The sequence below is a fragment of the Plecotus auritus genome (assembly GCF_963455305.1).
Source record: "Plecotus auritus genome assembly, chromosome: 3".
Lineage (NCBI taxonomy): Eukaryota > Metazoa > Chordata > Mammalia > Chiroptera > Vespertilionidae > Plecotus > Plecotus auritus.
The window spans coordinates 123036466-123052778 of record NC_137772.1 but is presented as its reverse complement, the minus strand read 5'-3'; the positions used below and the strand labels follow the sequence as shown (position 1 = coordinate 123052778).

At 38.7% G+C, this 16313-nt stretch overlaps 1 protein-coding gene across 4 annotated transcripts in view; it reads right to left on the bottom strand.

Moving 5' to 3' along the window:
• KATNAL1 (katanin catalytic subunit A1 like 1) overlaps positions 1 to 16313 on the bottom strand; it is a 116338-nt gene that overhangs the window by 84471 nt on the left and 15554 nt on the right. For all 4 annotated transcript variants that reach the window (XM_080659517.1, XM_080659519.1, XM_080659516.1 and 1 more), the window contains exon 3: positions 15402 to 15562. In XM_080659517.1, coding sequence (XP_080515643.1) covers positions 15402 to 15562 — 161 coding nt within the window. The remainder of the gene's footprint in view (positions 1 to 15401; positions 15563 to 16313) is intronic.

Here is a 16313-nt window from a genome sequence, read left to right as displayed (position 1 = left end):
GTTCGACCAGGGGGTGGGGCTGGCACGCCAACCGCCCAGGGCCCCTCCCCATGGCTGGCCCTGCCCCTGATAGGCCCCTTCCATCCCAACTGGGGAGCAGGGCCAGTCAGCCAACCTCCCACATCCCCTCTCACTGGCCGGCCTGATCCGCCCCGATCGGGATGGGCCAGCTGGACCCCACCCATGCACAAATTCATGCACCGGGCCTCTAGTAAAGCTATAAAAATAATGAGAGAGATTAAAGAAGTTATCTATAAACAAACAATTGTTAGACTAATAATGTAAGCCAGAGGCAAAATAATACAGTGAATAAATAACTCCCAATCTAGTATTCTATATTCTAAACCCGTGGTTGGCAAACTGAGGCTCGCGAGTCACATGCGGCTCTTTGGCCCCTTAAGTGTGGCTCTTCCACAAAATACCACGGCCTGGGCGTGTCTATTTTGAAGAAGTGGTGTTAGAAGAAGTTTAAGTTTTAAAAATCTGGCTCTCAAAAGAAATTTCAGTCGTTGTACTGTTGATATTTGGCTCTGTTGACTAATGAGTTTGCCAACCACTGTTGTAAACTATCATTTAAAAATGATATTTTGAGAACAAAACTGGGGTTCTACCACTAACAGAGACCTTTGTAAGAACTATTAAATAATATGCCTTAGCAAAGAAGAAACTGAATCTAGAAAAAGTGAAATGTAAGGAATGGTGAACAAAACAACTGGTAAACACATAGATAAATCTAAATAAGCATTTTATTTATTCATTCACTCAAAAAGCATTTATTGAGTGCCACACTGTGTTAGGCACTATTCTTGGTGCTGAAGAGACAGCAGTGAAAAATTCAAAGGCTCTGACCTTACAGAGCTTATAGTATAGTGGGGGCAATAAACAATAAACGCAATATAATGTAAGGTAGCAATAAGTACCATAAAGAAAAATAAAGCAGAGTAAAGGGATAGAATGATGACAAATGAGGGAGGAAATATTTTAAATAAGGTAGTCAGGGTAAAACTCTCCAGGTGACATGTGAACAAAGACCTAAATGAGGTGAGGGCATTAGCCATCTGAATATCGATTGGAGTAGGGGTGAGGGGGTAGGGGAGTGGATAATAAAAACTACAAGTATTTCTTGAGCACTTCTTATGTGCCAGACTGTTCTTTACACTTTTCTTGGTGTATTCAATCATTTACTTCTCAAAATAACCCCATGACGTAACTGTAGTACTGATCCCCAGTTTATAGAAGAGGAAAAGAAGGAAAGGTTGAATGGGTAGTTTACAGATACTAAAGGGCAGAGTTAGGATGAGATCCTCAAAGCCTGTTTATTAACCCAGCTCTGGGCAAAGGAAACAGCCTTCCTAGAACCTGAGCTCCTACAGGGCAGGAACCAGCTTCCTGTTCTTTGCATCCATGGTGTCTAGTACATAGTAGATGCTGAATATGTTGAGCGGAACTGAATACAGGAAGAGCAGTAGGATGAGGACTAGAGAACAAGAGGAGTAGGTAAGACAGAAGAGGCCACAGTCAGAAAAAGAAAAACGGGAAAAAAACAAAATAGTGTAGTATCAGAGAAGCCATAAGAGCAGCATTCCAAAGAAGAAAGATGGTAAAATTATCAAGTGATACAAAAGTTAAACACGTATCTTGAGAAGAGGCATTCCACTATTAAACTAGGAAGTTATCCTCAAGAATTCAGCCCCAAAACTGCAATGAATGGAGATCCAGGATTTTCCGTTGTTAAGGAAAAAGGGGCAGTGAAAGGCAATAGATGTACAGTGTACATTTTAGCAGACACCAAAGGAACAAAGAAAGAAACTGACAGTGGATAACATGCAGCAAGGCAAAGGTTTTTTTCAATAAATATTTTTAAGTGATGTGTTATGATTTCATTCTGACTTACCACTATCTTGTTCCCATTTCTTAGTTCAGCTCTAATGAATTAAAATTTCTACCTTTCAGTTATGTTTTCTATAACATAAAAAAATGACAGAAATACCAAGTACTTAGGCACTTATTGTAATAAATACTTAGAATTCCCAAAATGAAGATTTCATATGAGTACTGAATCCTATAAAATAAGGATTTCCCTAGAGAAAACATAAAAGAAATAAAACAGCCAAATGGAATGACCTCACACTCGGCATACTTCAGATCAGAATCTAGACCATAAGAAACATCTATTCCCTGTCCTCACTTTCAAACAATCTTGCTTGCTTTATCTCCCTCACTGAAGTAATCCGAAGAGACCTTCCACAAGTGCTCATCTGCATATCTACCTACTTCTCTGCATCCACACTCATATAACTAATCGTCTTCCCTCCCGTTACTCTGAATCAGCTGTCCATGCCCCCCTCCCCTGGACCACTAGGTTCCATCTCCTCTCATCTATTCAAAGACACTGCTCAATAGTTGTCCATTTTCTCCCACACATTTTCAGTGCTCTACATCCTTCTGTAGCATTCTCATCAGCCTACAAACATCCTTTCCCTCCAAAACAACAAATCTTGACTCGTGTCTTCCCCAACTACCACTCAATTTCTCTGCTCCCCTTTTCAGCAAGACTAATTGAGGAATTGCAAATATTCATTGTTTTCAATTCTTCTGGTTCCACTCTCTGAACCCACTCTGTTATTCTCCACCATTCCATCCAAAATACTCATCAAGGTCACCCATAAGCTCCATATTGCTAAATCCATTTCCATTATCAATCCTACCTTATTTGACCTACACACAGAATTTGATAAAAGTTGCGTGGAATCTTTAAACCTCAATGTCTTCTAAAAAATAGGGATGAAAATAATTGTTTTTATTTTAGAGGGTGGTTGTGATGATTAAGAAATAAACCATGTAAAGAGCTTATTAGTACAGTACCTGTTTCACAGTTAAGAACGCAATAAATGTCAGTTATTGCAGTTCATTAGCAGTGCTACCTACATGCTACCGAGAGTCTAAAAATATAGTCCATCCCTTTCTCCGCAAACAGGATTTTGGAAGAGAATATGACTCCAGAATGTTAAGAAAATGAGTTTAATCTCAACCTGTGAATCATATTAAGCAAATAACATATTCCATCATACAAAGAATGACCTTAAATATTTTCTTTCTTAAAATTCCTTTCCTTGCTGTGATTTCTAAATAACCACCACTAATCTCAATCTCTCTTAAATTCTGGTTCTCATTTCCAATTCTTATTCAACAGCTTGATCTGGAAATTTCATTATCTGTTTCAATTTTGCTCTCATTCTCTCAATCATTAATCACCAAATCCAGTCCATTCTATCTCAGTACTGGCTCTCACACCTATTTTACTCTAAGACTGTATGCTTAAAAGGGCAGGGACAGAGTCTGTTTCTGCATCCCAGTATAGTACTAGCACAATACTTGACATACAATAGGTGCCAGCATCCCACTCAAATTTCCCAAAATGTCTGGATTATTTTCTCTTATTGGTTTCTTAAGGCCAATGGGTGTATTTGTGTGTTTGGGGTGGACATAGGGGGGTAGGGAGAGGATTATTACCTTCATACTTTACACAGGGCTAGAGATAATGTCTAGCACATGGTTCATAAAATATATGTTGGATAGATCAGTAATATAGTGTTTTTCTTCTAAGACTTCAAAATAATTTTACAAAACAATTTCATCACAACATACATTTTACAGAGGAGAAAAATGAGATGCAGAAAAGTAAACTTAATTTAGAGGACCACTCAATTAGTGGTGGAACTGATAGAAAAATTTGCTCTCTTACCAGCCGTGGGCAAACTACGGCCCGCGGGCCGGATCCGGCCCGTTCGGCTGTTCTATCCGGCCCGTGGAGCCAAAAGAGTGGAGGGTTCTCTTGCTCTCCCCTCCGCTCCTTTACTTTGAATTTATATTAGTTCACACAAACACTCCATCCATGCTTTAGTTCCGGCCCTCCGATCCAGTTTAAGAACCCATTGTGGCCCTCGAGTCAAAAAGTTTGCCCGCCCCTGTGACCTAATCCCAGGAAAATAACTGAGCCAGAGCTTAGGTGAAATACATATAAGGATGAGATGATAGTTTACTGTCTACTGGTACTTGACCTTGGTTTTAACTGATCTTTTTCTACCATGAATTGGAATTTTAAATTCTAGCAGCTACTTAACCTATTTGGATACCCTAAGAACATAAAGCAATAGCTTTAATACTAAGTCAGTAAGAATTTCCCCTTCGCTGAAATTCTACAAAATAACACAAATTTGATACAAATCATTCTTCCTACCTATATGTGCACAGAAACACATTATGCTATTCCCCCTGATTTCAGATGAAATAACATTAGAAGGCATATCCAGTTTACCTACACAGAATAAGCCAAAGATTAACTTCAGGCTTGTGTATCCTATTCTTACTGCCATCTCTCTGAAAATATGCAAGTTTAAAAAACTTATCATTTATTTTTTAAGTAAAGAATAGTTTACTGAATATATACTATGTCAAATACTGCTCCAATACAGAAAATCCTAGTTTTGTGGCTAAAGGTTTCACTGGGAGACACCATTTTAAAATGTTCTCATTCTCCTCTGGCAGGTCTGCTCAATGGTTAGAGCATCAACTCTATACTGAAGGGTCTTGGGTTCGATTCTAAGTCAAGGGCACATACCTGGGTTGCAGGTTTAATCCCCCGCCACGGTCAGGGTGCGTGCGGGAGGCAACCAATTGATGTGTCTCACTCATATCAATGGTTCTCTCTCCCTCTCTCCTTCCCTCCTTTCCACTCTCTCTAAAAATCAAAGGAAAAAAAAATCCTCAGGATATTCGGAAGATTAATGAAAAAATAAAATAAAATGGTCTCATCTGGGCTGGGTAGCTCAGTTGCTTAGGGCATTCTCACAATAAACCAAGGTTGCAGGTTCAATCCTCAGGGCACATACAAGAACCCACCAATGAATGCATAAATAAGTGGAACAACAAATCGATGCCTCTCTCCTCCTCCTCTCTCTAAAAACAAATTTTTTAATAAAAAAATTAAATGGTCTCATTAAGGAGAATAAACTTATTATAACATAAAATATAACATAATTTAATAATACAAGATAGCTTTTAAACTTAGGACACTAAGAATGACCTGGAGACTTCCTCTCTTAGGCGTTTAATGCTAATATTGCCACTACCTCCCATCATAATCCTACTTTTGTAGTTCAATTTCTTCAGGTTTAAGACAATGAATCTAACGCATTTTAAAAAATTGTTTTGCTTTATCCAAGCAGCTGCTGGTGATTGAAAACAGGATCATGACTGAACTCAGCAGAAGCATGACACATATAACTTCTAACATCACTGCTGGAACCCACAATATACAGAATACCTTACTGTCCAGCAACAGGGATAAGGGAGAAGTTTTGAGTTAAAAGTCTATGAAATAAAAAGGACAGAGGCATGAACCAGGCTACCAAATTCATGCCTAATGCCAAACACATCAGATGCATCCCGGAAACATTTTGTGCAAAATAAGGTCATTTCTATTTTCCTATGGACTTCCACTGTAATTTCTTAAATTATATTTAAAATATCAAAATTTATTAAATTTAGCATTTTCAGCATCTTTATTTTCCTATCACCTCTAACAAGAATTTAATCAAGTGGATGTATCAGAATATAGAGATGATATCAAAACATACCAACAAACATCACTGATGTGTATAGGAAAGTAACACAACAGAGTGGATATAAATAAGTCTCCTGAACTTGAGGGGATCTGGGTTCAAATCCTGACTGTCCCACTTTCTTGTTCAGATAACTCTGGGAAAATTACAAACCCTATAAGCTTCAATTTCCTCAGCTATAAGTGGGGTTCATAATAATAAATTAGCAATAGTAATATTGGTACACAATAACACTAGCTACTTCATGGGATCATTGGAATTTTAAATAAGATAATAGTTGTAAAACATTCAGTAAAATGACCGATAATTAGTTATCATTCTTTCCCTGAAAATGATCACCAACTTCATGAGACTTGTATATTTAAAAAACCATATCCTCTCTGCCAGAGTTATTCAAAATGTTTTAGAGAACTAAAGATTTATGTGATTGTTCAGGAGGGAAAATAATTTCCTTGAGGAATTTTGTGAATGATGCTATCATTTTTTAATTGTTAGTTGCTTATTTGTCTGAAAGAACATTGTGGTATTTTGTTTCAAAATTGGCCATTTTAATTACTTATTACTTAACAATTACTGTCTTAGATAGTAAATTCTCTTAATTAATCCACGAGGTAGAGATCCCAGTTTTACAGATAGGGAAGCTATAGACCAATATCCCTAATGAGCACAGAAGCAAAAACTCTCAACAAAATATTAGCAAACCAAATTCAACAATGTATTAAAAATTATCAAGTAAGATTTATCCCTGGCATGCCAGGGTGGTTCAACATATGCAAATCAATAAGTGCATCCAACCACAGTAATAGGTTGAAAGATAACAAATTATATGATCATCCCACTAGATTCAGGAAAAGCAGCTGACAAAATACAACTTTCTTTCATGATTAAAAACCCTCAACAAATTGGGAAACAGAAAGAACAAACCTCAACATAATAAAGACCATGTATAACAAGCCCACAACTAACATATTCAACAGTGAAAAACTAAAAGCTTCTCCTCTAATATCAGGAACAGCACAAAGGTGCTCTCTCTCACCACTTTTATTCAACACTAGAGGCCCAGTGTACAAAATTCGTGCACTCAGCGGGGGGTCCGGGAGCCTTCTGGGGATGTCTGACTGACAGCTTAGGACATCAGTCCTAAGCCGGCAGCTATGAGCCCAGCTTCTGGCTGAGCTGCGCTCCCCCTGTAGGAGCGCACTGACCACCAGGGGGCAGCTCCAGTGTTAAGCGTCTGCCCCCTGGTGGTCAGTGCACGTCACAGCGACCAATTATTCCGCATTCAGTCTATTTGCATATTAGCCTTTTATTATATAGGATTGTACTGGAAGTCCTAGCTGGAGCAATTAGGCAAAACAAAGAACTAAAAGGCATCCAAATCAAAAAGGGAAAACAAAAATTGGTATCATATGCTGGTGATCTGATTTTTTAAAATATATTTTTATTTATTTCAGAGAGGAAGGGAGAGGGAGAGAGAGATAGAAACATCAATGATGAGAGAGAATCATTGATCGTCTGCCTCCTGCACACCCCTCCCTAGGTACTGAACCCACAACCCGGGCATGTGCCCTTGACTGGAATCAAACCTGGGACCATTCAGTCCGCAGGCCAATGCTCTATCCACTGAGCCAAACCAGCTAGGGCTGATCTTAAAAACAGAAAAGACTAAACCAAAAAATTGTTGGAACTAATCAATGAATTCAGTAAGTTGTAGGATATAAAATCAACAAACAGAAATCAGTATGTTTCCATACACTAACAATGACACAGCTGAAAAAGAAATAAAGAAAACTTCTCATTCACAATAGTATAAAAACAATAAAACAGGAAGTAAAAGATATATACAATGAAAACTACAAAACTTTAATGAAAGGAACTAAAGAAAACACGAATAGAAATACATCCTGTGTTCCTGGATCAAAGATTAATTTGTTAAAATGTCCATTCTACCCAAAGCCATCAACAGAATCAATACAATCCCTATCAACTTTCAATGGTATTTTTCACAGAAATAGAAAAAAAAATCTTAAAATTTGTATGATACCATGAAAGACCTAAATAACCAAAGCAATCATGAGAAAAAAGAACAATGCCAGAGGTCTCACATCATATTTCTGATCTCAAACTATACTACAAAGCTATAGTAATTAAAACAGTATAGTACTGACATAAAAGTAAACACAGAGACCACTGGAACAAAATAGAGAGCCAGGAAATAAACTTCTGTGGTTATATTAATTGACAAGTGAGCCAAAAACACTCAGTGAGGAAAGAAGAGTCTCTTCAACAAATGATGCTGAGAAATCTGAGTAACTACCAGCAGAAAAATAAAACTGGACCCCTTAACCACTCACAAAAATAAACTTGAAATGGATTTAAAAGATTTATACATAAGACCTGATACTTTAAAACTCCTAGAAGAAAACATAGTAAAGAAGCTCGTTGATAATTAGTCTAGGCCCGTGGTCAGCAAACTGTGGCTCGCAAGCCACATGCGGCTCTTTGGCCCCTTGAGTGTGGCTCTTCCACAAAATACCACAGCCTGGGCGAGTCTATTTTGAAGAAGTGGCATTAGAAGAAGTTTAAGTTTAAAAAATTTGGCTCTCAAAAGAAATTTCAATCGTTGTACTGTTGATATTTGGCTCTGATACTAATGAGTTTGCCGACCACTGGTCTAGGCAATGATTTTTTTGTTTATGACACCAAAAGCAAAAGCAACAAAAGTGCAAATCCACAAATGGGACTACATAAAACTAAAAAAAGCTTCATCACAGCAAAAGAATCCAAAAAAATGAAAAGACAACCTACCAAATGGGAGAAAATATTTGCAAACCATGTATCAGATAAGAGGTTGATGTCCAAAATACATAAAAAATTCATACAGCCCTGGCCAGAGTAGCTAAGTGGTTAGAGTGTTGACCCTTGCACACAAGGCTCATGAGTTCAATTCCCTTCAAGGGCAAGTACTAGGGTTGCAGGTTCAATTCCCGCCCCAGTCAGGGAGTGCGCGGGAGGCAACCAATCTGTATCTCTCTCACATAGATGTTTCTTTCTCTCTCTTTCTCTCTCTCCCCCCCTCTCTCTCCCTCTCTCCCTCCCTCGCTTTCACTCTCTCCAAAAATCAATGGAAAATATATTCTTGGGTGAGAATTAACAAAAACTAAAATAAATAAAAATTCATACAACTCATTTTTAAAAAAAGAAAAAATGATCTGTCTAAAAAATAGGCAGAGGAACTAAAAACACATTTTTTCAAAGAAGATATCCAAATGGCCAAGAGATACATGAAAAGATGTTCAACATCACTAGTCATAGGGGATATGTAAATTAAAACCACAATGAGATATCACCTTACACTTGTTAGAAGGACTATCATCAAGAATAGGAGATAAGTGTTGGCAAGGATGTGGAAAAAAGGGAAGCCTTGTGCACTGTTCATGGGAATGCAAACTAGTTCTACTACTATGGAAAACAGTGTGGAAATTCCTCAAAAAAAAATTAAAAGTAGAACTACCATATGATCCAGAAATTCTGCTCTTGGGTCTATATCCAATGGAAATGAAAACAAGATACTGAAGAGCTTCCTGCACCCCCATGTTTACTGCAACATTATTCACAATAGCCAAGATATGGTACAAACCTAAGCATCCATGAACAGATGAATGAATAAAGAAGATGTGGTATGTATACACACACACACACACACACACACACACACACACACACACACACACAATGGAACACTATTCAGCCATGAGAAAGAAGAAAATCCTGCCATCTGCAGCACTCTGGATAAACCTTGAGGGCATTATGCTAAGTGAGATCAGTCAGAGAAAGGCAAATTCTGTATGATGTCACTTATATGTGGAATCTAAAAAAGCCAAACTCTTTTATATGATAACTAGAGGCCCGGTGCATAAAATTTGTGCACTCGGGGGGGGGGGGGGGGGGCGTCCCTCAGCCCAGACTGCACCCTCTTGCAGTCTGGGAGCCCTCAAGGGATGTCTGACTGATGGCTTAGGCCCGCTCCCTATGAGAGAGGCTCCTACCACCGCTGCTGCGCTAGCCAGACATGAACCCGGCTTCTGGCTGAGCTGTGCTCCCCCTGTGGGAGCACACTGACCACCAGGGGACAGCTCCTGCATTGAGCATCTGCCCCCTGGTAGTCAGTGTGTGTCATAGCAACTGGTCGTTCTGCTGTTTGGTTGATTTGCATATTAGCCTTTTATTACATAGGATGTGATTTTTGTCTTTCAATTTGTTTGCAATGTATTTATTGATTTATTGATTTCTGAATATTGTACCAGCCTTGCATCTCTGGAATAAATTCCACAGGTTCGTGGTGTATGATCTTTTTAATATATTGCTGGATCAGATTTGCTAATGTTTTGTTCAGGGTTTTAGCATCTATGTTTATCAGGGATATTGGCTTATAATTCTCTTTCTTTGTAGTATCTTTAACAAAAGGAAGATAATCCAAATAAAATATGGGCAAAGGATCTAAATAGACACTTCTCCAAAGTGGACATACAGATGGCCAAGAGACACATGAAAAATGCTCAAAGTCACTGATCATCTGAGAGATGCAAATTAAAACAACAATGAGGTATCACCTCACACCTGTCAGAACGGTTACCATCAACAAACCAACAAATGACAAGTGCTGGTGAGAATGTGGAGAAAAGGGAACCCTAGTTCACTGCTGGTGGGAATGCAGACTGGTGCAGCCATTATGAAAAACAGTATGGATTTTCCTCAAAAAATTAAATATGGAACTGCCATTTGACCCAGTGATCCCACTTCTAGGAATATATCCTAAGATTCCAAAACACCAATTAGAAAGAATATATGCACCCCCTATGTTCATAGCAGCACTATTTACAACAGCTAAGATCTGGTAACAGCCCAAGTGCCCATCAGCAGATGAGTGGATAAAAAAGCTGTGGTACATTTACATAATGGAATACTATACAGCAGTAAAAAAAAAAAAAAAAAAAAGGATCTCTTACCCTTTGAGACAGCATGGAGGGACCTGGAAGAGTATTATGCTAAGTGAAATATGCTAGTCAGAGAAAGATAAGTATCACATGATCTCACTCATTTGTGGAATATAATGAACAAAATAAACTGACAAACAAACAAAATAGATCCAGAGACACAGAAGCATGGAACAGTTTCACGAATCTCAGAGGGAAAGTAGGGGTGGGGAGTGAGAGTAGGGAGAGATTAAGCAAAGAACCTATATGCATATGCGCATAACCCAGTGGTCGGCAAACTCATTAGTCAACAGAGCCAAATATCAACAGTACAACGACTGAAATTTCTTTTGAGAGCCAAATTTTTTAAACTTAAACTTCTTCTAAGGAGAAACCAAGATGGCGGCATAAGGTATACACCTGTACGTGCTGCCTCTCACAACCACACCAAAACTACAACTAAAAGACAAATGTCTATCACCCAGAACCACAGGAAAGCTGGCTGAGTAGAAGTTCTACAACTAGAAGGAAAGAGAAAAGAGCATTGAGACGTGCACAAGCGTGGAAAAGCTGAGGTACGCAGGCGCGCAAATCGGGCTGGCGATTGGTGACTGGGTGCGATGTTTCTTTCAACCTGAAGGGAGACACAGCTCCCCATTACTCTGAACTCCAGTTTCCGGCGAGACTCTGGGGACCCAGACCCCTACGGGGAGAAGCTGGACTGTCTGCCATCGGGTCGGAAAGCGAGGGTGGCTTTCTTGCAGAGGTGCGCACAGGAATCACTGTTTACTGCACTGGGGCGTGGGAAGCAGGGACTTGGAAATGCGGAGACACAGAGACGGCTGACTGGCAGCCATCGCTGTTTGCCACGCCCTAGGGACTCCCTGAGACCCCGCCCCGTTCAATTTACAAACCCACCCAAACTGTGTGCAGCAGCTTTTGCATATAAATGGCCTGCCCTATCACAGCTTAACCTAACAAACTGCAGCTCTGGTCAAACCAGGAGAAATCTGCAGACCTCGCTGTAGCTCCTGCTGGGTGGCCTCAGACAGTAGCTGACCTGCACGCCATTGGAAATCCAGAAGCCAGTGTACCTAGTGGTCAGTGTGAGACGACACCAGATTTCAACTTCTCACATCCATAAGTGACACATTCAAGAGGCAGACTCAGTGAGCACCAAAGCCCCACTGAAACAAGTCCTGCACCATAAGAGTGTCTCTAGCACAGCAGTTCTTCCATTATAGACACAGCGGGTCCTCACAGCCAATTGGCCTGGAGGTCAATTCCTCCCAGTGTACCAACAGCAATCAAGGCTTAACTACACCAAGACTTTGCACTCAGCCCACAAAGGGGTGTACCAAGAGCGTCCACCTCAGGTGATTGGGGAGGCTGAGCTACTGGCCCCTATAAGTCACCTACCACACAAAGCCACTCCATCAACACAGGAAAGCAACAAAATGCAGAGACAAAGAAACATGTCACGAATGAAAGAAATGGAGGAAAGCAAACTACTGGACGACATAGAGTTCAGAACCACATTTATAAGGTTACTCAAGAATCTTCTAAAAACCACCGAGAAACTTGATGAGACCTCCGAGGAGCTTAGTGAGACCTTCAAGGACTTTAATGAGAATGGCAAAAAAAAATGGAAAAGGACCAGTCAGAAATTAAGCATACATTGTCTGAAATAAAGAATATACAGAAATTCAACTGTAGATCAAAGGACCCCAAGAATCAAACCAAAGATCTGAAATATGAGAAAACAAAAAACACCCAACCAGAAAAACAAAAAGAAAAAAGAATCCAAAAATATGAAGATAGTGTAAGGAGCCTCTGGGACAACTTTAAGCGTACCAACATCTGAATTTTTGGGGTGCCAGAAGAAGAGAGAGAGCAAAATATTGAAAACCTATTAGAAGAAATAATGACAGAAAACTTTCCCTACCCAGTGAAAGAAATAGACTTACAAGTCCAGGAAGCGCACAGAACCCCATACAAGAGGAATCCAAAGAGGACCACACCAAGACACATCATAATTAAAATGCCAAGGGCAAAAGACAAAGAGAGAATCTTGAAAGCAGCAAGAGAAAAACGGTTAGTTACCTACAAGGGAGTACCCATACGACTGTCAGCTGATTTATCAACAGAAACTATGCAGGCCAGAAAGGAGTGGCAAGAAATATTCAAAGTGATGAACAGCAAGAACCTACAACCAAGATTACTCTACCCAGCAAAGCTATCATTTAGAATTGAAGGTCAGATAAAGAGCTTCACAGACAAGAAAAAGCTAAAGGAGTTCATCACCACCAAACCAGGATTACATGAAATGTTGAAGGGTATTCTTTAAGAAGAGGAAGAAGGCCAAAACCGGTTTGGCTCAGTGGATAGAGCATCAGCCTGCAGACTGAAAGGTCCCAGGTTCGATTCCGGTCAAGGGCATGTAACTTGGTTGTGGGCACATCCCCAGTAGGAGGTGTGCAAGAGGCAGCTGATCGATGTTTCTCTCTCATTGATGTTTCTGACTATCTATCCCTCTTACTTCCTCTCTGAAAAAAATCAATAAAATATTTTTTAAAAAAAGGCTTTATTAAAAAAAAAAAGAAGAGGAAGAAGAAGAAAAAGGTAAAGGTAAGAATTATGAACAACAAAATGACATCAAATACATACCTACCAACAAGTGAATCTAAAAATCAAGTGAATAAAAAATCTGAAGAACAGAATGGACTGGTGAATATAATAGAATCAGGGACATAGAAAGAGAGTGGAATGACAATTCTCAGGGGAAAGGGGGTGTGAGGGGTGCGGGAAGAGATTGGACAAAAATCTTACACCTATGGATGAAGACAGTGGCGGGGAGTAAGGGCATGGGGTGGGGTGGGGAATCAAGTGGAGGGGAGCTATGGGAGAAAAAAAGAGGAACATATGTGATAATCTGAACAATAAAGATTTATTAAAAAAATAAAAAAAAGAACTTCTTCTAATGCCACTTCTTCAAAATAGACTCGCCCAGGCCGTGGTATTTTGTGGAAGAGCCACACTCAAGGGGCCAAAGAGCCGCATGTGGCTCGCGAGCCGCAGTTTGCCGACTACTGGCATAACCCATGGACACAGACAATAATGTGGTGAAGGCCTAGGGAGAGTGAGTGCAGTATGGAGGGGTCCAATGGGGGGAAAAAGGGGAGGTCTGTATTACTTACAACAATAAAGATAAATTTGAAAGTAAATAAATAAATAAGCAGCCAAACTCATAAAAAGATATTAGCTGTTCCCACCAGAAAAAAGAAATAATAATTATGTGACGTGATAGAGGTGTCTGCTATGATATAGAGGTAATCGTACTGCAATATACATTCTACACCTTAAATTTCCACAATGTTTATGTCAATTGTTGCCATCTTTTGGCTTTAAACAAAGCATATTTCTGAATTAATGACTTTCAGAAAAAATAACAAGGTATTTTGTTACACATACATAGACAAATTTTCCAATTTTGATAGATAAAAATGAAATTATTTCTTATTTTCAATATGTACCTTGGCACTTCCATAGTAACAATCCTATGGCTCTTGAAACATTGCCTTTTGAGGGGTAATGGTTATCTTAATCCAAAACACCTGAAGGTAGTTACATCTGAGGAAAGCACTACATTGTTGTAGATCTTAAAAAAGGATCATCATCTAGTGTTTTATAGTAGAAATCATAAATCCATCCTTAACTCAGTGGTAAAAACCTGAAGGAAGAAATTAACAACTTTTCACAGTTTTTTAAATGCTTTTAGGAAACTTCAGCCAGTTAAACACAGAATTACAGCTACTGACCAAAGGGAAACTTATTTACAACACTCTGGCCACAATACCACTTCACAATCTAGGGAAATGAAAGCCAGAAAGACCTAAACTCAAATCCTAATCTAGCCTAACTGACTGGTCAGAGTCTCTCAGGCCTCGCTTTCTCATTTGTGGAATAGAGTTATTCATTCAATGTTGGCTGAATGCCTAAGTACCAAACCCTATGTTGTCAATGGAAGTTTGATATTTTGTTTTTAGTAAATAAAAAGCATAATCCTGACTTTGCAAACCTCCTAAACTTGTGAAGATACCAAAAAATGCAACTTAACTCTATGACAAGCCGTCATGCCTGGGCAAATTTTTAAAAAGGCTACAGAGAGGAGGAAATACAGTTGAGCTGAGACTTAATGAATATAAGTTGCTTAGATGGGGACTATGGGTATTCCTTAAAGAACTGTTCAAAGATAAGATGATAGGAAAGAATGAGAAGAGAGAGGTTTATGTAGATGATGCACAGACTGGGCATCAGGGAGATAAACTTAAGAGCTTTATATGCCATACTAGGGAATCTGACCTTTAACCTTTAAGAAATAGTAAACATTAAGATTCTGGAAAATGGCTGTAAGCCCAACCAGATGAATACAATTTGTCTATCATTTCATCTAAAGTTGTTAAGAGTCTTTCAAAGCAAAAATGTTTTAAAGCAAAAAAACCATCCAAGTTTTGATGCTGATATTATGAATTCTAAAAGATTTCATTTAACTGAAAAATTTTAGGACTAGTAGATTTCTATTGTTATAAGTACAGTAGCAAAACATTCTAAAAGCAAGATATATGGCTTCTGTTCTTTATCAAATACAAACTCTGTAAATCCATAGGTGTAAAAAGTATACACAGGTATTATATTTACATGCCTCCCAAGAGACTTTTCATCCTTTGTTCAAATAAAGCTTCACTCTCTGAATATTAATTAGCTACAAAAGTACCTAAAGAGAACATGAAGTCCCATTTACCTGTGCTCTGCAGGTACAGGGGGTGGCCAAACAGCAGGATCTCTAAATGGTTCGTCTTGACAGGACACAGGGAAATCTGGGGGCTTGTCAATTTTAAAACTTTCCAAAGTGTTGACAATACTTTTAACTTGTTCATATTCTTCCAATAATTCCTGCCGAACCTCAAAAAAAAAAAAAAAAAATATATATATATATATATATATATATATAGCCTTTATGCCAGAAATTATTTCAAGTTTAAATAAATTGCTATAGAATGCAAGTTTCCTTAATATTTTTCAAAGTATGTAACATGAGTCATTAAAATATATATATTCAAAAACAAAGAACTATTGAAAGTGATATAGACAGAAGGGTAGGAATTAGTTTGAAAAAAGACATAATTAAATACCTTTTCACAGGGGAACTAGTAATACACCTTCATAATGAAACTTTATTTCTACCAAGGAATGTAATGACCATGAACATAATTTAAAACAAGCAACTAATTCAGTAACAAGTTAGCCAGTCCCAGAGAACTATAATATTAATGCTAAATCATTTTAATATACTTGGAGATAACTTCCAAAAAACATTTTTATTTTTTTTATTTTTTTTGAGTCTTTTTGTAATTTATTTATACTCGACATTGTTCTTGAGATTTATTCATATCTATATATATAAAAGCCCAGCAACTGGAATGGCAGAACGACCAGAACAACTGGAATGACAGGTGGCTATGATGCGCACTGCGGGAGCCAACCAGCCTGATCCGGCCCCCGTCAGCTCCCAATACCCCGATTGGGGGTGGGGCTGGCTGGACCCCACCCATGCACAAATTCGTGCACCGGGCATCTAGTTGATACATAATAGCCCTTGTTCTTTGACTGCTATATAATATCCCATTGTACAAATACCATAACTAGTTATCTG